Source organism: Heptranchias perlo, chromosome 24, assembly GCF_035084215.1.
Source record: "Heptranchias perlo isolate sHepPer1 chromosome 24, sHepPer1.hap1, whole genome shotgun sequence".
In the NCBI taxonomy this organism is placed as follows: domain Eukaryota; kingdom Metazoa; phylum Chordata; class Chondrichthyes; order Hexanchiformes; family Hexanchidae; genus Heptranchias; species Heptranchias perlo.
The window spans coordinates 20,172,733-20,196,916 of NC_090348.1; the positions used below are offsets into that span (position 1 = coordinate 20,172,733).

General features: G+C 38.3%; 1 protein-coding gene across 3 annotated transcripts in view; it reads left to right on the forward strand.

Annotated features, from left to right (window-relative positions):
* trmu (tRNA 5-methylaminomethyl-2-thiouridylate methyltransferase) overlaps window positions 1-23,678 on the forward strand; it is a 34,002-nt gene extending 10,324 nt beyond the window's left edge. For 2 of the 3 annotated variants that reach the window (XM_068004883.1, XM_068004884.1), the window contains exons 2-11: window positions 3,513-3,678; window positions 5,165-5,271; window positions 9,929-10,036; window positions 11,843-12,015; window positions 12,157-12,210; window positions 12,936-13,002; window positions 15,137-15,237; window positions 18,392-18,536; window positions 20,116-20,198; window positions 22,991-23,678. In XM_068004883.1, the coding sequence (XP_067860984.1) occupies window positions 3,513-3,678; window positions 5,165-5,271; window positions 9,929-10,036; window positions 11,843-12,015; window positions 12,157-12,210; window positions 12,936-13,002; window positions 15,137-15,237; window positions 18,392-18,536; window positions 20,116-20,198; window positions 22,991-23,116 (1,130 nt within the window). In that variant the 3' untranslated portion in view covers window positions 23,117-23,678. The remainder of the gene's footprint in view (window positions 1-3,512; window positions 3,679-5,164; window positions 5,272-9,928; window positions 10,037-11,842; window positions 12,016-12,156; window positions 12,211-12,935; window positions 13,003-15,136; window positions 15,238-18,391; window positions 18,537-20,115; window positions 20,199-22,990) is intronic. The other variant, XM_068004885.1, reaches the window with a different exon arrangement.
* Window positions 23,679-24,184: the final 506 nt, after the last annotated feature.

Sequence of the window (24,184 nt, forward strand, 5' to 3'; positions counted from 1 at the left end):
TTGTCCCATTATCACTCTCCTTGCCTTGCACCATCATCCCTTTTGTCATTTAATCACTCCTGCCCTCCACCCTATCACAGACCTTCCCTTTTGTTCTTTCCTCCCCTCCCCCCCCCTCCCTTTCCCTGGCTCTGTACTTGCGTAAAAACTCTTTAATCCTCAACTTCTTCCAGTTCTGATGAAAGGTCTTCGACCTGAAACGTTAACTCTGTTTCTTTCTCCACAGATACTGCCTGACTTGCTGAATATTTTCAGCATTTTCTGTTTTGATGTCACAAACAATGTTTTAAGTGTTCCTTTGAAGTGGTGCATTGCTTACATACATTTTAGCTTAAGCTGATATGGAGAATCTTATCTGTTGCATTTGTTATATGTTCTTGATATCCTTTCCTGCTACATACAACACTGTTACTAAATAGTTGCTATTTTACGATCTGAATAGCATTTATAGTCATTGCTTCAGGTTATATTGGTCGCAGTTTTAAAAGTCCCCTGCTCCTTTGAAGATGTGTGGACTTAGTAACTTTGTTCAAACTTTAAAATGAAAATGCAATCTAATAATGCTATCAAACAACTCATGGACTATTGTGGAATCTGGTTTACTTTAAAAACTGCCTGGATGCAGTTATGAATTCTCAATCTAGTAACAGTTTGCTTTCAGCTTACTTTGGAAGCTGTGAGTAAATCTGCCGTTAAGGGAACTGCTTTGGAAGGAGGAGAAATTCTATCTTCCCTGTAGGACTTGAAACTGAATGTACCCAAAGGTGTTTTTAATTTTTATGATTATTTATCATATGATTATTTGTTACCTCTCTTGAAATGCATTATTTATCAGCGTGCAGTGAATGAAAAGTTTTATTCTCCACCACGGTGACAGGGCCCAGTGGTTTTAAGCACATAGTCAGCAGGATGTTTAGCTGTAGAGCTGTTAGTCACTAAGTGTAAAATTAGTAAAGTACTAAAATCTGGGTGATTCTGGTAATTTTTCACCCCCACATAAAAATCTATGTGTATATAGTGTACTATGGACCAACACAACAAATCCAATTTGGCTATGACTTTTGTCTTGTTTTGAGGAAATCGATGATAATGGTCTCTCTAAAATGGGTGTGAAGCATTTATCATTAAGAAAAAAGCTCTGAAAGGATTTAATAAAACAAATATTGGCTGTGATTTTCAGTCTATAGCTGGCAAACTATTGCCTTGTGTATAATGATGGCTTGAGTTTTCGTTCTCCCAGCTCTATTTCTATATTCTAGTTTACCACTATAGCTCTCTGTTGTATTCAATATGTATGATGTGTGAAAAATTATAACAATGCATTTAAAGATTGACAAAACAAGCTGGACCACTAAATGAGTTATACGAAACTGTTGTGGTAATCTGTTTAAATTCAGGCATAAAGCACTAATTAATCAGTGGTAAACTTTTTCTTTTTTTAAAAAAAGTAAACTTTTCTGAGATTGGACTGGCAGCAAATCGATTCCAGAATGACTGTAGGTTTTGAGCTTGTTCAGTGCTGTATCATACATTTGATCCATGTCCTGTGGTTGAGGTTTTATAGCTATCACATTCAGTTTCCATTACAGATCAGGCATTGTGCCAATGACCCTTTCCAGAACTTGCTAACCAGTGTCATGTTTCCTAAAAGCACCACATTCTAGTCCCATGTTCTTCAGCTGAGTACATTGCCTAAGCTATTAGGTTATGAAGGACAAAACTGGGTCCAAAATACTTGTAAACTATTGCACAAGTTAAAAGAATGAAAGTTGTGACTCTCCCTAGTAACCCAGTGAATGTATCTAGTTGAGCCTTACAGCATGGGAAGTGACCAGTTGTCACTCCCAGTCTGTGCTGAGTTGCCTGATCTCAGTAGGGGCACTACAATTGGCCACAAAGTCTTCTGTTCAGGGAGGGTAAAATAAATCAAAGTCCTCGCTGAAAGCATGCGTGTCAACATCGGGTGGGGACTGGATTGGGCTTGGCTGTGAAGCCACTCTGGTAAAATAGCCTGCTAATACATGAATACTGTTCACCTGGGTGAGGTATTTGACAGAAAGTAGCACCCATGAAGCCCCAGCAAGGAGTCAATGCCTTAGGAGAGGAGAGGATAAAATTGGCTAGAATTAAAAACACTTTTCAAAAAAGAATGAATGTTTGCCTAATCACAGAATAAATGGTCTCTGATAAGTTCTGCAATTTTGTGATAGTATTGTAGTGAAACTGGATATCTACTTAATGGCTAAAAGCAGCAGGAGGTGTAGCGTAACTTTATACTATTGGCCTCTCACTAATCATAAATTCAAACCAAGCAAGAAATGTATTTCCTTGATGTGCATGAATTTTACCGTACTAGATAAAGAATTTTTATGCTGGATATTCAAAAATTCATTAGAGTTGCTACAGACGAAAATATCAAAAATTAGATCTCAACCTCTGAATATTGTTTGACTTTCCTTTGTGGTACATTTAATATGCAAGTACAGTGTCCATTTGTATTATTTTATCTAGGCTATAATTCAAGGCTTGCAAAGATCTGGTCTTGATTAAAGAGGCCGGTAATTGAAGAACTAGGTCCACACCATAGAGTTTTACATTTAAAGAATGTCTTTATATAATTGCCAATTCAGGTCCACAGTGACTTAACCCTCAAGATCTCCAGCAACTCTCTCTGCTACATTGCTAATCTGCACGTATCACACATATTAGTCTTTAAATACTAGAATGCCCTTATCCAGATAATATAGTCACGTGTACTAACACATGTACAAACGTTGCCTATATGACAATGGTCGCTATACTCTAAACAATATTCATTATGCTTGAAGTGCTTTGAGATGTTCAACATGAATTAAGTACTATATCTATGCAAGTATTACTTATTTTGAGTATTACACACACATATATTTAAATTGCTTATTTGAGCATCCTCTGTCACAAACTGTTACCAATAGGAAGCTGTTAATTGTTTACTTGGGCATCAGAGCTCTGAGCTAGGATTAACTGCACCATTTTATAACTTAAAGAAATTACTAGCTCAGTATTTACTAGTTTGTGCCAAATTAAAATCCTAAAGCAATTATTTTATGTTCTGACTTTCAGTAATCACACAGACAAAATAACAATTAATTTCGGGCATGCTGTATCACTGTGCAGTGAAAACAGATTCAGAGGGGGTAAAATTCAATTTTGGCAGGGGCTCCAAGCAGGCAGTAGTGGATTGGCCGCTGTTATACACCCCGTCCAATTTTACAAAAATCTACTACACGCTCTCCATTAGCAGCTTCTGAAAACTTTAATATTTATATTGAGTAAATTTACATAATGGGGTTGGAAACTCTTAATCCCATTGAACCTATGTTGTTGCCTGGAAGTTTTCAGCTAAAGCATGTAATTGCTTTCCTGGAGTGACATCTCTTTGCTTACAGTATTTATGGTCATGTTGCATTTTGATACTTCACACTTATCAAATTATACAATATTAAAAGAACAATTTAAAATGTTTTCACTAGGTTACCAAGTGACAGGTGTCTTTATGAAAAACTGGGACTTGCTAGATGAACACGGTGCTTGTACAGGTGATGAGGACTGTGAAGATGCATACCGGGTCTGTAAGATGCTTGACATCCCTTTCCATCAGGTTTCCTATGTGAAAGAGTATTGGCACGAGGTCTTTAGGTAATACACAAGTTTTCAAATTTGTCTTTGCTTTTAAGAAACTTATATGTAATTAAAATTTTGAAGGATTCTTTTGTTACTTTCTGTGTGGCTCACTAGAGTTGGGTGATAGTGTTTTTACATAATGATTCTAGGGAAACCTGATCCCATCATTGAACACAAAATAGATAATATGGTATTGACTTGGAGGGGACAGAGGGATGTTTGTCAATGTGCACAGACCATGTATCCCAAGGTGCATTACAAGAAAGACCACTTGGCACCACTGTAGATGGTTGCAAACGAATAATACTTGCGATTAATAACTACTAAGAAAATAATAACGATAATAAGAAAGAGTTAAATAAGATTTAAACTAGATGGTGAAACTTTTAGAATTAGATCAAAAAATGAATGTTTTCTATGAATTTTTAAAAATGTTATTTAATTCTACAGTCTAACGTTATGGGGAGTTATTTATAGGGTAAATTCACTGCTTCTCACACCCTGCAGGGAGTTATGCACAAGGTTCCATCCCTTTGAGTGTTGCTCCCCTCTGTGAGCATGGTGTTGGTGAATTTCCTCTTATATGTTTTAAAGTATTACTATTTATGGTGTTGCAGTGTGCAGCTGCTCCTGTTGTAGGAAGCCTCAGATTGATTGGGTCCAATTCCACATAGCTGTACAGTCAGAAAAAAACAGAGAGATGGAAGGGGAAAGAGTTCGGTGAATAACCCTGAACACTTCCAAGCAGCCTCGACCACCAGAGAGGCAAATGCTCGAGAATGGGTTGGTTGCCGATGTATTCTTAGTAGCGGAATGGTTGCTGGCATGTGCGTACCTTAATGGGAAGGATATTGTTTTTTATATTGGGGGGGGGGGGGGGGAAGTAAAAGAGATTTTATTTATTTTATTAAATCAGCTGACATAGTCATTTGTAACAGTAGTACAGATTATTGCCTGAAGTATATTTTTCAGAATCCACCAGTGTAGTTGTTATCACCCTGTTCCTCACAGTGTCTCCAGGCTCCATTATAATTCCAGAGAGGGACTGTGGAGGAAAATTGAATGGCACCTTTCAAAATGTATTACAAATATATGGCTACCTGACACTTTGAATTTATTGTATTAATTAAAAAGGATGTTCTCAGTATTAAATGCAACTATTAGGGGTCAGATACAAGTAATTGCATTTTGAATTTTAATTTTGTATAATTGGAGCAGTTTACCATGCATTGTGATAGACATATCACAATCATTAAATCATGAGACCCACCCTCATCATCCCTTCCTTCTCAGATTACAAAAGAGATGAGCTGAGAAAATTCTGTTGCATTGTAGCGTGACATAACCAAATTTAGTCATGTATTTCAGAAGGTGTCACACTCTAACTAATCAAAGTAATTAAACTTTGAGATGATACTGTGGTGTAAGGATTCATGTTACAAAGGTACATTCCCAGAACATGAATGAATCAAAATGCATTGTTTTGTCTGTTCTTTTCCAGTAATTTAATAACAGAGTATGAAATGGGAAGGACTCCAAACCCTGATATAATGTGCAATAAAAACATTAAATTTAAATATCTATTGCAGTTTGCTGTGGAAATGCTGGGTAAGTACACATGTATTCATTGGGTGCTTGAAAACATGACATTTTATGCATTGTATCAAAAAGTGTAACATGTCTTAAGATTTATTAATAATTTAATCTGAAAATATCCAATAACATACTGGGTTTTATGCACTTCTTACACCCTGTAATTTGTAACTGTTGGTAGATGCAGTAATATTTCAATTCAGCTTCCACCAATTTGTTAATTTTTCTTTAAAAATTTACATAATTATTATTGACACTATTTCTTTATAATCAGCTGTAAATGATCACTCAATTACTGGCATTAACTGTGTCACTTTCATTAATTCTTTAATATGGATGTCATAGAATCATACAGCACAGAAGGAGGCCATTTGACCCATCCTGCCTATGCCGGCTCTTTGAAAGAGCTGTCCAATTTAGTCCCACACCCCAGCTTTTTCCCCATAAGCCTACAAATCAGTCCTCTTCAAGTACGTGTCCAATTGCCTTTTGAAAGTTCCTATGGAATCTACTTCCACTTTCAGGTAGTGCATTCCAGATCTTAACAACCCTCTGTGTGAAAAAATGTCTCCTCATTTCCCCTCTAGTTCTTTTGTCAATTATTTTAAATCTATGACCTTTGGTTACTGACCCACTTTCCAGAGGAAACAATTTCTTTCTACTTGCTCTATCAAAACCTCTTATAATTTTGAATACCTCTATTAGGTCTCCCCTTAACCTTCTCTGCTCTAAGGAGAACAATTCCAGCTTCTTCAATCTCTCCACATAACTGAAGTCCCTCATCCCTGGTATCATCCTGATAAACCTCCTCTGTACCCTCTCCAAGGCCTTGACATCCTTCCTAAAGTTTGGTGCCCAGAATTGTACACAATACTCCAGCTGAGGCCTAACCAGTGATTTGTAAAGGTTTAGCATGACTTCCTTGTTTTTGTATTCAATGCTCCTATTTACAAAGCCAAGAATCCCTTACACTTTCTTAACCGCCTTATCAATTTACCCAGCTACCTTCAAAGATTTGTGAATATGCATCCCCTAGGCAATTGCACCCCCCTCAAAATAGTACCATTTAGATTATTTTGCCTCTCCATGTTCTTCCTGCCAAAGTGCATCACTTCACAATTATCCACATTAAATTGCATCTGCCAGGTGTATGCCCATTTCACCAGTCTGTCTATGTCCTCCTGAAGTCTGCTGCTATCCTGCTCACTATTTACTACGTTGCCAAGTTTTATACCATCTGCAAAATTCGAAATTTGTACCCCCTTACCCAAGTCCAGATCATTTATATATAACAAAAAAAGCAATGGTCCTAATACCGACCCTTGGGGGACCCCACTGCATACTTCACTCCGGTCAGACAAACATCTGTTCACCACTACTCTATACTTCCTATCCCTTAGCCAATTACATACCCAAGTTACCACCATTCCTTTAATAGCATGTGCTTCTATTTTTCGAATATGTGGTTACTTTATCAAATGCCTTATTAGTTACTATTCGATCTCTCGTGGTGTTTCACACTGGGAGTCAAAAGCAAGTGCAGTAGTCAGGTCAGACAGAGTTACTGAGCAGGAGAATAATTGGACTGGGGGTGGGGGGAGGGTGAGAGGAGAGAAGAGGGGGAAAGGAGCAGAGGGGGAAAGGAGCAGAGGGGGAAAGGAGCAGAGGGGGAAAGGAGCAGAGGGGGAAAGGAGCAGAGAGGGACAGGGAGAGAGGAGATGGGGAGCGGGAGAGACGAAAGACGAGGGAGAGACGAAAGACGAGGAGTAGGATAGTATCCGACTAAAAACAAGGACATATAAGGTAGCCAAACTTAGTGGGAGGATAGAAGATTGGGAATTCTTCAAAAGACAGCAAAAAGTAACTAAAGGATTGATTAAGAAAGGGAAGTTAGATTATGAAAAGAAATTAGCAAAAAATATAAAAACAGATAGCAAGAGTTTCTATAGTTATATAAAAAGAAAAAGGGTGGCTAAGGCAAACGTAGGTCCCTTAGAGGATGAGACCGGGAAATTAATGGTGGGAAACATGGAGATGGCAAAAATGCTGAACAAATATTTTGTTTCAGTCTTTACAGTAGAGGACACTAAGAATATCCCAACACTGGACAAACAGGGGACTCTACGGGGGGAGGAGCTAAATACGATTAAAATCACTCAGGAGATGGTACTCAGTAAAATAATGGGACTCAAAGCGGATAAATCCCCTGGACCTGATGGCTTCCATCCTAGGGTCTTGAGGGAAGTGGCAGTAGGGATTGTGGATGCTTTGGTGATAGTTTTCCAAAATTCCCTGGACTCAGGAGAGGTCCCGGCAGATTGGAAAACTGCTAATGTAACACCGTTATTTAAAAAGGGTAGTAGGCAGAAGGCTGGAAATTATAGGCCAGTTAGCTTAACATCTGTGGTGGGTAAAATTTTGGAGTCTATTATTAAGGAGACAGTAACGGAACATTTAGATAAGCATAATTTAATAGGACAAAGTCAGCATGGCTTTATGAAGGGGAAGTCATGTCTGACAAATTTGCTTGAGTTCTTTGAGGATATAACGTACAGGGTGGATAAAGGGGAACCAGTGGACATAGTGTATTTAGACTTCCAGAAGGCATTCGACAAGGTGCCACATAAAAGATTATTACTTAAGATAAAAAATCACGGGATTGGGGGTAATATTCTGGCATGGGTGGAGGATTGGTTATCGAACAGGAAGCAGAGAGTTGGGATAAATTGTTCATTTTCGGACTGGCAACCAGTAACCAGTGGTGTTCCACAGGGGTCGGTGCTGGGTCCCCAACTCTTTACAATCTATATTAACGATTTGGAGGAGGGGACCGAGTGCAACATATCAAAATTTGCAGATGATACAAAGATGGGAGGGAAAGTAGAGAGTGAGGAGGACATAAAAAACCTGCAAGGGGATATAGACAGGCTGGGTGAGTGGGCGGAGATTTGGCAGATGCAATATAATATTGGAAAATGTGAGGTTATGCACTTTGGCAGGAAAAATCAGAGAGCAAGTTATTTTCTTAATGGCGAGAGACTGGAAAGTACTGCAGTACAAAGGGATCTGGGGGTCCTAGTGCAAGAAAATCAAAAAGTTGGTATGCAGGTGCAGCAGGTGATCAAGAAAGCCAACGGAATGTTGGCTTTTATTGCTAGGGGGATAGAATATAAAAACAGGGAGGTATTGCTGCAGTTATATAGGGTATTGGTGAGACCGCACCTGGAATACTGCATACAGTTTTGGTGTCCATACTTAAGAAAAGACATACTTGCTCTCGAGGCAGTACAAAGAAGGTTCACTCGGTTAATCCCGGGGATGAGGGGGCGGACATATGAGGAGAGGTTGAGTAGATTGGGACTCTACTCATTGGAGTTCAGAAGAATGAGAGGCGATCTTATTGAAACATATAAGATTGTGAAGGGGCTTGATCGGGTGGATGCAGTAAGGATGTTCCCAAAGATGGGTGAAACTAGAACCAGGGGGCATAATCTTAGAATAAGGGGCTGCTCTTTCAAAACTGAGGTGAGGAGAAACTTCTTCACTCAGAGGGTGGTAGGTCTGTGGAATTTGCTGCCCCAGGAAGCTGTGGAAGCTACATCATTAGATAAATTTAAAACAGAAATAGACAGTTTTCTAGAAGTAAAGGGAATTAGGGGTTATGGGGAGCGGGCGCAGAGGGCCCAGGGGCTGTGTGGCCGGGTCCTGCTCCTACTTCTTGTGTTCTTTAGATTTGTGGTTGGGATCAGATCAGCCATGATCTTATTGAATGGCGGAGCAGGCTCGAGGGGCCGATTGGCCTACTCCTGCTCCAATTTCTTATGTTCTTATGTTCTTAGAAGGCAGACAGGAAAAGGGAGGAGAGAAGGAGGGAAGGTCTTTTAATATTACAATTGCCCATCACAGCTTAACTGGTACTGCAGGTACATATGGATGCTTTTAAAATTGAAAAATGCCATAGGGGAGGATGCAGCGTTTTTCATTTATTTTGACCCTCCCAACAATTTTAATAAATTTATAAGTACAGACAGGATCCTGGTGGCAGGAATGCAACTCTATCACAGCTGTGGGGTGAGTAGGTTTCAGTTGCTTGTTCATGCTCATCTGTAGTCTGATCCTGTTTCCCAGGCAACTTGTGACAATGAATGTTAGCTCTAATCATCATTCTCTGAGATTTCTTTCACCCAATCTTTCCTCCATCATTTCTCCTCTCCTGAGGATTTATGCTGGGGGTTGGTTCCTCGGTGCTGCCGGCCCTCTGGTGCCTCACTTGACGCATGAACTTAGATGGTCATTATCTTGGGGGGGTGGGGGGGGGGAGAGGGAGAAGGGAGAGCAGAGGCAGAGGCAGAGGAAACAGCTGAGTCTATCATCACCCGGTGTCTAAATACATGCACATTCAGCAGAGGATCATGAAATATGCATCCAGGAGTGGGGACCCACCCAAGTTTTACTTTCCTTCTCTCTAGCCAAAGGACACTGAAGCCAATTGTAGCACACTCATGCTGGCCTGACTGAATTGACAATTGTTTTTTTTTTAAAAAAGGTACCTGATGTTGAGACACCCACTTTAAATATTAAATTAGATAAAGTGTGCATTCCTATGTTTATCAGAAAAGAAAATAGAATGTGTAGCAGTTGCATAACTATCGCATTCTTTATATTGAGGTAGGGGCAGATGCAATGGCAACCGGTCATTATGCCAGAACATCACAGGATGATGATGAAGTTTTCCAACGAAAATCTATTAGAAGTACTGAAGAATTTTTTCCTAAAGATGGTAAGTGAAGGACCTTAAATTTCTGTATTCGTTAATTTGTCAAGATATAGGGTTCAGTGATGGAAAATGTTCCTCTTGTCCATATTCAATTTGAACACTGTGTAATATCCACATTTGATCTACTCATGCTGCTCCTGAGGATCTGCGTATAATTAAACCACATACAGTCAGAGCCAATTGCCAATGTTTTCAATTCAGCTTTCATCAATGTGCTCATTTAAAACAAATATGTATACACTTACCTCTGGTGTTATTTCTTTATAAATCAACTACAGATTATTAGTGACACAGTCAATGCCAGTTTATTGACTATCATTAATCCTTCAATATGGATGTCCATACACATTAATCATATGTTTTCACTAAATTGATGATTTAAATCCAGAGTTAAGGCCTGACCTGACTCTTGATTGAACTGGAGGGAAACTACACTTCATTCCATGTCAGTTGGGCCCTGACTCTGGAATTAGACTACATTTATTATATAAATTAGTGCAAAATGAAACTGCTTTGCACTGACATTACAGTTGTAGTGAAATGCACCCTAAGAAATGAAGAAAATAAAACAGTAATAAAAATGGAAACATAAAAAAAGCAAAACATGTCTTTGAAGAATTGAAAGAATATTTTTATTGCCTCATCGAAGGGCATGGCGATCAAGGTGTAGTGGTTTGGCCATTGAATTGCAAGAGGATTGGAGGTTGCAAATATAGGGTGGGGGATCTGAAGGAAGTTGATGGTTTCACTCAATATTCATCAACAAAAGAATGCAGAAGATCACGTGATGAGTGGAATGGGACATTAATATGGAGAAAGCACATTGTGAAGGAGAACAGTATTGTGGGGAACCTCTGAAAAGAGTTCGAGGATGAGCCGTCAACTACAGTACAAATGGAGTGATTTGGAGGGAAATTAATCAGGCATGAAAATAACTTTAATCAAAGACCATATGATGTTAACTTGTTTAAAAGTACATTGTGTCAGATCCAGTCCAAAGCTTTGGAGATGTCTAAACTGATGACCATTGAATCACCAAAGTGTTCAAGAACAGAGTTCCAGAAGTGTGTAACATAGGCAAAAAGATCACCAATGGAACAGTTATGCTGAAAACTATTCTTTAGATCATATTTTTAGCCAGAACTTTCAAGGTAATGGGTAATCTGAGAGTTCACAGCAGCTTCCATAGCTTTAGAAAGTAGGAATGGAAGGCAGTTGGGCTGTTTGAAGGGTAAGAGAGATAACCTTTGTTGGGAATAAGTTGAAAATTAGCAAATTTCCAAGGAGAAGCAAAGGTGGACTGGGAGCAGGGGAGACTCCAGAGGTAGAACTGGGTAAATTTGGAAACAGAACTTGAGGACAATAGGAAGGATAACATCAAGTCTCTCAGTCTTATTGGTGTCCAGAGAGCAATGGTTTCTGATAAACGTTGCAGGGTTAAAACTTCTGTCAGTCATGTTTTCAGTCCCTGTGACCTAAAGGCCATGCTTTACTTGCTAACATATTGTGATGTCTTAACAGTTATCTCTGTTACTCTGTTGCAGTAGTTATGGTGTACATTTTGAAATGTATTCCTTCTTTGAGCTATAGTAACAATTGAAAGCCACCAAAAATAGAACAATCTCTTAATGCATTGAGATATGATTTAAAGTGATTTCTTACATGCAGCTGTCACATTAGGGAAATCTGTGAGAATTGTTACTAAAATTAAATGTTGAAATCAATGGTCGTAAATTGTACAAAAATTTAAATTGAACCCTATCGCCATTCTGCCTTTAACAGCCTATTTGTTTCCTTGCCTGTTTGTAGCTGTGAAACTCTTACAGGCAGCTGACCCGAGGAAAGACCAAACATTCTTTCTGAGTCAGATATCCCAGCATGCCTTGCGACGTACCATCTTTCCCCTTGGTGAGTTGAGGAAAAACGTTGTAAAGGAAATGGCAGCAGAGGCAGGATTTCACCATATATTAAAAAGAAAAGAAGTAAGAAATTCTTTTATTGTAATTTTGTTCTTGAACCTTGATCGTTGATTCATCTGAAAGTAATGGTGATCATTGATTCAGGTTTTTAATAATTGTTAAATACTTCCTGATGGTGATATATTTATTTTTTGCTTCTTACAGAGTATGGGAATCTGTTTTATAGGTGAAAGAAATTTTGAAAACTTTATTCTTGAGGTTAGTGCAAATGTTTTTTTTATATCAGTCCTATTTTTTTTAAAAATGGGACCATCAGTGCTGGGAATTAGAATTGTTTCCACTTTTTGTAGCCTGTGTTTGGATCAAGAATACCAAGATCATGAATTAGATACAGTGTTCTGCTTTTCCTCTACTATAGCCTAGAACTTACTGTTGCCAATTTCATTGGGTGAACATTTAATGCCTTCGTATGACGTTCTAACGGAGATGTTAATGTATTTAAAATAAACTGGTTGAGGCTTCCATTAGGTTAGCGGACATAAGAATGTCATATGAATGTGTTAAGTGTTTGCCCACTAATATCGGCAACAGTAACTTCCAGGCTAATGTCTTTACCCAGTCCATTGATGAGCATTTCCTATGGGCACCAATCTGACATTTCTATTGCTCATATCAGCCATCCTGGTCTAATTGAAATTCCTAACTTAATGCTGAATTATAGACAGTATTGTGTTGTGGACATGTGTGAACTAGAAACCAGGTTCAGAATACCCAAACTCATTTTACTTAGAACCTGTAAAGCAGACAGAGAAGAGACCTTCATAGTTTGGGCTAGATTCAAATCCAGTGCCCAGTCTCTTATTATTGAGTATTTTGGAAAACCAAATGCACCTGTTTTGTTGAGTTTTGACGATATTTGTATAGAAGTTACTTGATCTTAATTTTGGACATTTAAAGTAATTTCATTCTTAAAACTGTTTTAGTATCTAGAACCTTGTCCTGGAAACTTTGTTTCTATAGAAGATGGAAAAATTATGGGAACACACAAAGGTAGTTACAATGTTTAAGATATTTTAGTATTAGAATTTAATTTTTGTGAAGTTGATAGGAGACTTTTTATTGTTTCTGTAAAACACTGTGTGGATAATCTAGAATGTTTATTAATATATTTAGTTGTCTTCCATTTCAGATCAACTCTTGTTACTCACTTTTAAAGCTGCTGTTTGTCTCCAGTTTGGCCTAACCAAGGCTTTTCACACTAAAGGCATCACTGGAATGCTTATTCTTTGCTCCTTCTGGCAGCAGCATCTGTTTTTCTCAGCAACCTAAAATTAGTCAGGCTTCTTTTGGGTGTGTGCGCACCACTGCTCAATTTTCCTGTGCTTGCTGCACCGAGGCAATTCAATAACCCCGGGCACGAGACCAAGAAAATCTGTCCCAGTATATTATGTTTAAAATGGTGACATTACAAAGCTGTACATTGAATCACTAGCACAGTGTCAAATAGTGGTTTACATAAGTTTGGGTCACCCATCTTGGTGGGAAAATCTGAGAGGGTTTTTCTAGTGGGCTGCTAGTACATGACTTCTAACGGCAACATTAGAAGTGTTCTTTGAGTATGCAGGTTACCCCTCTGAAAAAGCATGATTTTTAATTTGAAAAAAAAAGTACAGGCTACTGTGGTGTTATGGCATAATGGAATAGGCAGCTATTTGGAGATTTTATTCCAAAATAGCAGTCCTGGCAATGATGGGATAGAGGCGAGCTCAACTAAATTTAAAATATAAATCTTGTATTAGTAGTCAGGGCCTGTATATCAAATTAACCAAAATTGCTTAAAATCACTGAAGCTTTGATTACAGTGTTTAGCTCCTTTAAAGGCAAGTTGTCATCTCAATAAATTCCCCACAAGACATGTTGTAGTGCTTACTACATTGTGAAAGTGACATCCATATGAAATTCTGTGTGGATTGGAGTGTACGTTTTGTGAACGAAGTGCTTAATATGGAAACCGCAGGGGAATAGTTCATTCAGTGAACAGCTGCTCTCCTGTAGCTTTGTGTTAGAATGAACCATTTTTATACTTAAATAATTGATTTTTTTTGTTCTGCACTTTAAGTTTACCAGGATTTGTCTGGCAGTCATCCAAGTAAAATGTTTGACTTTAATTAACTTCTACACATGGCAGTTGGTTTTCTGGGTATCGTGCAGCTATATATTTTCATTTGTGACCTTTGTGTATTAAGATTTAAATAACCCTTCAAAATCAAAACTAGAAAAAAATAATACATTTAAAGTCCATTAGTTGTTTTATCTGTTATCTGCTTTGCATGTTGTTTGAGGAGGTTGAGATGACATCTTAAACTTTGAGTGTAATGATCAAATGATTTTTAACAGTGATATGAATCTTGAGCTGAGATTACAGCACAGAAACCACTCCCATGCACTAGTTATAATTTTTATTATAAAAACAGAAAATGCTAGAAAAGCTCAGCAAGTGAGGCAGCATCTGTGGAGAAAGAAATAGAGTTAATGTTTCAGGTCTATAATAGGCAGTGGAATTGATGGGACTGTCTAATGTTTTTTTTTCACACTGAAGGATGAACAATTGTAATATCATAGTAGGATACAGCACATTAGGTGGCCATTCGGTCCATCGTGCCTGTGCCGGCTCTTTGGTAGATTAGTCCCACTTCCCTGGTCTTTCCCCATAGCCCTGCAAATTTATTGCCTCTCCTCACTCTTTCTACCAAAATGTATCACTTTACACTTCTTAGTGTTAAATCTCATCTGCTATGTGTTTGCCCATTTCACCAGTCTGTTGATGTTCTCCTGAAGTCTGTTGCTATCCTCCACATTGTTTACCACATTTCCAAGTTTCGTGTCACCTGCAAACTTTGAAATTATACCCTTTATACCCTCTATACCCAAGCCCAGGTCATTAATATACACCAAAAAGAGCAGTGGTCCTAATACTGACCCCTGGGAAACACCACTTCCTCCAGCCTGAAAAGTTTATCATTTCAAAGTTTATGATCCATAGTAAACTGTGGGCAAGTAACACAGTCAGAATATATTGTATACTGGTAATATATGGTACATTATAAAATGTTTGTGAAAAACCCAAGATCTGGTGCTGTATACATATACGTTCTTCAAGTGTGCTCTTTGTGTTAACTTTTAGGTTGGTTTCTGTTCACTTTGGGACAACGAGCCAGGATAGGTGGTCAAAGAGATGCCTGGTTCGTAGTAGATAAAGAGATAAATACAGGCGATGTGTTTGTGGTGAGTGTTGTGGAGCCCATGGAAAAATTAGAAACATTAACTTTACTGCATATGCATGAAACATTCATGTATATTGGACATTTCATCATGGTGAAGCGTGTACCATATGCATATGATAAATTCAAACTGGTACAAGTTTCGATATGTTTTTGAGATGTCTGGATCTGTATTTATTGTTGACCCAGAAGGGCTATTTTGTGGGCTCACTTTACAACTACCCAGTTAACAACATTAGAATCAGCTTTATTACGTGGGGCAACTCACAAACAATTTTCCATTACTTCTCAATTTTCCAAAGTATTAATAGGGCATCCAATTTCTGCATCTCCTGATCTTGACACTGATTTGGCCTCATTGTATCTTGCTTTTATTGTTTCAGGCTAAGACCTCAGCCCTTAGGGAAAGTAAGGACCAGTGCCATTAAAATAAAAGTGAACAGTCCTATACTTTTACATATAGAATCATAAAATGATATAGCACAGAAAGAGGCCATTCGGCCCATCGTGCCTGTGCCGGCTCTTTGAAAGAGCTATCCAATTAGTCCCACTCCCCTGCCCTTTCCCCATAGCCCTGCAATTTTTTCTCTTTCAAATATTTACTAAATTCCCTTTTGAAAGTTATTACTGAATCTGCTTCCACCACCCTTTCAGGCAGTACATTCCTGATCATCATAACTCGCTGTGTAAAAAATTTCTCCTCATTTTGCCTCAGGTTCTTTTGCCAGTTACCTTAAATCTGTTTCCGCTGGTTACCGAACCTTCTGCTACTGGAAACAGTTTTTCCTTATTTACTCTATCAAAACCCATCATGATTTTGAACATCTCTATTAAATCTCCCCTTAACCTTCTCTGCTCTAAGGAGAACAACCCCAGCTTCTGAAGTAACTAAAGTCCCGCATCCATGATACCATTCTAGTAAATCTCCTCTGCACCCTCTCTAAGGCCTTGACATTCCTCCTGAAGTGTGGTGCCCAGAATTGAACACAATACTCCAGCTGGGGCCTAACCAGTGATTTATAAAGGTTTAGCATAACTTCCTTGATTTTGTACTCTATACCTCTGCTTATAAAGCCAAAGATCCCATATGCCTTTTTAACAGCCTTCTCAACTTGTCCTGCCATCTTCAAAGATTTGTTAACGTACACCCCCAGGTCTCTCTGTTCCCGCACCTCCTTTAAAATTGTACCATTTAGTTTATATTGCCTCTCCTCAGTCTTCCTACCAAAATGCATCACTTCACACTTCTCTGTGCTAAATTTCATCTGCCATGTGTCCGCCCATTTCACCAGACTGTCTTTTATACTTTCAAAAAATCAATTCAAATTCTTCCAAGAAGTCTTAAAAAGAAAAATTTAATCTAGATCTTTCACAAATGACTAAAGTGTAATATTTTGGGGCTAAAATCAGAATTGAACATCATTCCCCTCTGCTGAGGGGATTTTCAGTATGGCAACCAAACACTTTATTGCTGGTAGCGTTTAGTGTGGTCCGTAATTAGAATGGGAGCAAAGACCCAAAGGTGGGTATATGTGCTAAATGGAACAGCGACAAAGCGAGATGACCAGGAAAAAGTTCCAGGGTTACAGTAGGTAAATCTGTGAAGCTGTCAGCACAACGCTTAGCTCCAGTAAGTAAGGCAAATGAAGTACTAGGTTGAATTAGCATAGGGATAAAGTACAGATCAAAAGAGGTTCTGTATAAGGCATTTGTCAGACCCCAATTTGGAGTGTCGTTTTCAGTTCTAGTCCACTCATCATTGAAATTAAATTTAAATTAAGAGGAAAGGTTAAGAAGATTTTTCTTTGGAAAACAAGAAACTTCAATGTCGCCTAATTGAAGTTTTGAAGATGATGAGGGAAATTGACAAAGTTTAACCAGGCAAATTGTTTACTATGATCACTCAGCCCTCCTCAATCCTGTAACTGAAATTGCAGCAGAATTTTTACCCCACCAATCAGTTTTTCCTCATCACAGAATTGGAAGCAGGAGAGCTGGCAGGAGCAGAAGAGACATGAGAATCAGGAGCGTGAGAAATGCGAGAAGTACAAGTGCCTTTTGCAGTAAACCTCTTGGTTAATATGAAAGCCTTGGGCTCTCGGTGAAACTCCCAGGTTAACCAAGAAGTTCACTGTAATGTGTTTCTCCCATTCTTGATTTGCGTGTCTCTTCTGCTCCTGCAAGCTCTCCTTTCAGTTCTGCCACTGCCTTTCCGAATGCTGCTGCCTCACCTGTTCTACTGTTGCTCTTGGCGATTGTCCTACTGCTTCTACTTCCATAACCTGGGGAACCTGAATCTCTCCCCATCTGCTGTGGGCTGGCTGCTCCAAGTCTCTGTTTCCTTTCTGCTGCTGCAATCTTTGCTTCAGCTCCTGCTCTTTTTCTCTCACCTCCTCATCAGGTACTCTCAGCTTTTTGTTCAAGTAACATTCTCTAAACTTGTGCATTTTTAAAAAATCATTAATTAATGCCGTTGTGCCTTTTTTAAGACATAATTATGTGTAGGCCACTTGGCAATGTGCCGCAGAATCTACATTGTCTTTCCGTAGAATTTGGTTGGGCTTGCTGCAATATTGACCTTGAGTTGCCGCAGAATTCTAGGGACTCTGACGATGACTGGGGTGATTCACAAGTATCTCCAATGCCTGGGCGACAACTGACAAATAGGAAACATGTTAAAATAGGACAGGGGTGACCGATTGTTCTTCCTTAAAACAAACATTAACACCAAGATATTCAGCAATTTAGACGTGTTTCAGAACAAAGTTTTCATACAGCTGCAGGGATCTGTCAGTGACCTATTGCATTAGCAGCTGTTAATTCAACTTCCTCAGACTGTCGGGTTTAGTAACTATTTTCACTTTTCTTCCACTAAAAATGTCAGTTTTTAAGGCTTTTTTTGTTTATTCAATAGAAATATTTTATGCTTTTAAACACATTTCCTTTCAAAGGTTTTTTGATCGTGAGTTTCATTGGTTATTACCAGCATGTTGGTTGAAATACTTCATGACACTCTTGCTTTTGAAGAACGGTCAATCTTCCTCTGGATGCCCTTTTTCCTGCCAGTTGAAGAGGCCTCCTAAACAGAGGCCTGTGTTAATCTGTCTTCCCAAGTGCAAGAATATGTATAATGAGAAACCATATTTGTTGTCTGTCAGGCACCAGGCACCAGTCACCCAGCTTTGTACAGAAATTCACTCCAAACTGATCCAGTCCATTGGATTGCTCAGGATCCACCACTAGAACTGCTCAGGGACAGAGCGATGCAGTGTAGCTTTCGTTTCCAACACCAGATGCCACTTGGTAAGAAATGATTGGGCTTAGCTTGTATGTATTTGGACTGAATAGACATTGCTTCAGTACATAACAAGTGAATATTTTGAGTCACCTTTGAAGTAAATGTTAGTGTTTGTGTTGATATAACCATGCTTCATTCAATATGACTAGTTTAACAATTTTTTCTCTACATGTTCTAAAATGTGATGCCCATATCAGCAAAATACTTGAATTTGTCCAACAATTTCCTGCCTGGCTGTACATTCGGGCCTGTTACTGCTGCTAAAGAGACACTTATGTGATTAATATTGAACAGAGAGTTGTTTGTTGTGTGAATGGGAAATGGAAAGGTTCTCACCTTTTGTACTTGCTATCAGGATTAAGCACTTCCAGGCCAATGTAACATGGATTAAAGCTTGTTCTAACTGTCATCAATAATTGGCCTTCAACTCAGTTCCAACGAGAACCCATTTTTCATTGTACTCTTTCCAGTACCATCCTTGTAACTGTTCTAAATGAGCTGGTGAATTTACTATTGAATTATGTGCAGCTCTGTGCTGTAGACCAATGATCATTAGGAGCTAGGCTGAGACTGTCCAAACTAATTTCTCTTGAGGGCCTTATTGCTGGCAGAGTGAAGACTTTAATATATCAATTCAGTCTGAATTTGAGCCCAGATCTCAGGTTGAAAGGCCATGTTCATTCTAATCCAATGCTACCCCCAGTTTAAAGAGTATAAATGATGCAGAACTGCAATCTGAGACACTTGACCTAACTAACTCAATATGGGGAGAAATAAATAATCTTCACATTAGAATAGAATTACATTGAATAGAATTACATAGAACTTTACAGCACAGAAACAGGCCATTAGACTCAACAGGTCTATGCCGGTGTTTATGCTCCCCTGACCTTACTTCATCTCACCCTGTCAATATATCTTTCTATTCCTTTCTCCCTCATGTACTTATCTAGCTTCCTCTTAAATGCATTAAATGATTAAGTTTTATTTTTCATAAAATATCATTTTAAGTGTACCACTGAACCAAGCTGACACCTGCAAGGGACAAATAATTTACACAAAAATAGTCAAATAAGTAAACTAGTTTGCATACTGCACAATAACAATTGTAAATCTGATTGTGCTGAACAAAATGACATCTCACTTGTCATATTTGCTTGAGCTCTGCCTTGGGAGTTTTATTAAGTTCTGTGTATTGCAAAACCAATGGTAGTTACTCTATTGCCCAATGATATCATCACATAATCAATTCCAGGCACCATACTTAAACCTCATATAATCCTGCATCAAAATGGTTTCAAAATAGATTTTTCCAGCCCCCCCAAGAATCCAATCCTCAAATCTTAAATAGGAAAAACATAACATAAATAATTTCATCTCGCACTATTTATTAGCTACACCCATTTCTTTTTGCACAATGTATGTTGGTAAATCATAATTTGTAGTTTCACTTCAATACCTTATTCTTACCCATACTTTTCATATGATGAGTTTGCCTTGTTTACTGAATATCAAGAAAGGTTGTTATCAAGTTTTCACACTATGTATACCCTTCCCTCAAACTGCATTTTTTTTTAATTTCAGTGCATTGTCAGGTAACCCTAAATCCAGATAATACTGTTTGGGTGGCCCTTGCTAACCCAGTCAGAGCACCAACACCAGGACAAGTAAGTTTTATCTTATTCTTCCATTGCAAATATGAATCTAATAGAGTTGAAATGGGAAGTGACTACAGATATAAATCTGCCACATTCGGGTATTTTACAAAACTAGTTCTTTGCAACTGAAGTGACAAGAACACATTTCTTTTTGAGAGAAACATGGATGGATTATCTTTTACTAAACCTCTCCTCTTAGGTCACACTTGTATTATTTATGCTGAATCGACTGTGATATTAGTGTAATTATCCTTTTTATTTTGCTTGGTGTCCCAGAGTACCATTTGACATGCAGCCTCCATTCCTACATAGCAGCTAAAACAGTAGCTGGAACTCCCATAGCCAATGAAGGGGACTGATGTTTTCTTAGTGGTAGCCTAGTGGTTATGGTAATCCAGAGGTCAGAAGTTCAAATCCAACTGTGACAATTTGAGAAATTGAATTCAATAAATTTGGTAATTTGCAAAATGCTACCTTGATATAGATGCCCACATCCCAAGAACAAATATGAAAAAAGAAAATCTGTTTTGGTAGTGTTGGTTGAGTAATAAATGTTTGTGAAGATACTGGGAGAATTCCTCTGCTCCTCCTTGAATAGTACTGTGGGATCTTTTACATCTACCTGAAAAGGCAGATGGTGCCTCTGTTTAGTGTCTTATCTGAAAGGCAGCACTTCTCGCAAAGTAGTGCACCCTCAGTACTGCGCTGAAGTATCAGCCTAAATTCTGAAGCACTTTGATGCTGAGGTCGGACATGATTGTCAGTCAGTAAAGCAAGGAGCATGGCAAATGAGCACTTGTTCAATGTGAGGTCATTCACATTGGACCTAAGAAAGATAGGTCAGAGTATTTTCTAAATGGTGAGAATCTAGGAACTGTGGAGGAGCAGAGAGATTTAGGGGTCCATGTACAGAAATCACTAAGAGCTAGTGGACAGGTACAAAAAATAATTTAAAAGGCTAATGGAATGTTAGCCTTTATCTCATGAGGGCTGGAATACAAAGGGGTGGAAGTTATGCTACAGTTGTATAAAACTATGATTAGACCGCATCTGGAGTACTGCGTTCAGTTCTGGGTGCCTTACCTCAGGAAGGATAACTCACTCTCTGAAAAAGCTGTTGAGTTTAGGTCAATTGAAAATTTCAAAACTGAGGTTGATAGATTTTTGTTAGGTAAGGATATTAAGGGATATTGAACCAAGGCAGGTAAATGGAGTTGAGATACAGATTAGCTATGATCTAATTGAATTGCGGAACAGGCTCGAGGGTCTGAATGGCCTACTCCTGTTCCTGTTCGAGGTCACCGGAGATGTAATGATTGGAAAAGACTCCCTTATCCAATGTTGCATCAAAAACTTCAGCAAGAACTACAAATCCACTGTAGGAAGGAAGAGGGAGAAAAATATCTTTTACAATTATGTAAATAACTGAGAAAAAGGAAGATTTAGGATGGCAAATATATCTGTGATGCCTGTTTCTTTCAATATCAATAAGGTGTGTAATATTTTCACCTCATGCCAGTCATGTAAATTTGCTGTATTGCAGTGATGGGTGAACCACTGTCCTAGTTAGACTATAGTCGTTCTGTGTTAGGCATCGAAAACTGGACTCCAGGTTCTGGACTACCTGTGAGCAGTGCCATGAGTTCTACTAGTATCTTGAAAAAACTGATTTTGAGTCAAAAATAAGTTTATTATTTCAAAAGGCTAAAGTCCAAGATGTAGATATGGTTTGAGGTGTATGAAGATCATAAGGACCCCTTCTCAGACCTCTGCAGCTGTACCCTGAAAGTGCCAAGATACTTGTGTGTAGTTTTACAACTTTGAAATACAGGACTATCTCTCAATGTTCTGAAGAGTAGGGAAGTTCTCCTGGTGTCCTGGCCAATATATATCCCTCAATCATCACCAAAACACATTATCTGGTCACTCTCTTATTGCTATTTGTGGGACCTTGCTGTGCACAAAATCGGCTGCTGAATTTCCTACATTACAAGTGTCTACACTTCAAAAGTACTTCATTGGCTGTAAAGTGCTTTGCGTGTCGTGAGGTCATGAAAGGTGCTATATAAATGCAAGTATTTTCTTTCTTACTAACTACATCTTGGTTAATAATTTTGAAGTTCATTGTGTTTAATTTACACAGTGAATTGAGATTATGAATTTTAGTTAAACCTTTCAAGGGAATTTTCATTATTGGTTAAGTGATTGAGACACTGAGATGTTAGTACTCTCATCTTCTATTGAAAACAATAGTACTGTATGTGTACGGGCAAGAGGCAATCTGCCCAAGGCAAGACGAGCCCCTTGCTAGTCAAAGGGTGAAGCAGAAGGATGTAATAACAAATTAAATTTGATTCCATTTTGTAATCATCATGCTCTTTCATTTAACCACTATTGTCATTCAGCGTGATGGTTTACACTGTTGAGTAATTTTGAGGTCACGAGCTGCAGATTGCTGGTGATTAGTACAGCTTCTCTGTCAGTGTGTCAATCTTTTAGCTCCAGAGGAATTTATATATACTTGGTAAAAAGGATTCTTTAGCAACTTCTGAAAGTACTGACAGATGCTTGGCTCAAAGCCTCCAAGTTGAGACACATTCCAGAGTCTTATTTGAACTCGCATTGCTAAACTGCATCTTAGTGTATTTGAATCCCATCTCACCAAGAGCAAAGAAACAAAATGCCCACTGGTTATGTCTTTACTAGGATTATATGTTAAATGTCAGAGGTTTGATATTAACATGGTTGCCATTCTGGTCAAACAGCATGTAATGTTTTGATGTTCTGTACTTCGGTTGCAGTTTGCCGTGCTCTATAAGGATAATGTATGCCTCGGCAGTGGCAAAATTATGGAGCTTGGCCCTTCCATGTACACAGAAGAAGCAAACGAGAAGGCAAAATTGGCAAAACCCAGAAGACTGATATAACCTGTTAAAGAACCCAACACCTAACCTTCAATTTAACATGAAAAGATGCTGTGAGCCAACAGAACCAGATTAGGATAACTAAGTGAGTGTATCTGTAAACAAGCTGGAATCCAAATATACCACAATGTTGGCATGAACAACACTTCTCTAAATCCTATGCTAGAATATACTGTAATAAAGCAACATAGTTGTAATGATATTTTAAATATGTATAGAGGAAGTTAACACTGCCTTTTGAGATTCTGCTCCTCTTATATTTTAATGATTATAGGGTTAAATTTTCAAAGTCTCCGTTCCTGGGTCTCAGTCAATGGAGTTCTAGGAGCAGAGGTCAGTGCAGTCAATTCATGGTTGTCTTGATTTTCTGGTCAATTTCAGAGCAGAATTATCCAGATCCTACACAGATGTAATCCTAGTTGCCAAAGGATATATGAATATACTTAAATCACAATGTGTGTTTTAATAAATGTTTTGTGTTAATCACATTTTGTAATTTGTTTTCACAATGATTGCACTTACTACAACTTATTTTCCATATTGAATAAAGATATTTTAAAGGCTATGGACTTATCCCTATTGTGAATTACATCAATAAGCTATTGCTTTGAATAGACATCAGCTAAGTAGTCACTTTAAATCAGTTTTTCTGGTTCTATTAATGATGGTAGTGTTTGAGTTTTGGAATAAATTATGAGTAACCTTTAGAGTAGCATTTATAGTTTTGCTTTTTGTTTTAGAAATAAAAAGAAAAAATTTGAATGCTGAAATAAAACAGAAGGTCCCGGAAATGCATAACAGGGCAGCTCGTATCTGAAACAGAAAGATAGAGGGTCCCATACAAAATATTAACCTATCAGAACTGGTAATGGGTCAGGCACAAGAGCCCCTTATGGGACTAGCCAAAAAGGTAGCAGGAAACAACAGGTGGGGGTGAAGAATACCGATAATGCTAAATACTTTATCCAATCAGCTGCCTCTTTGTGAAGGTGCTATATACTACATCTATATCTTAGAAAGGGTTCTTCTGCCTTTCTATTACCAGTTTTGATGGAGTCTCACCCAAAATAT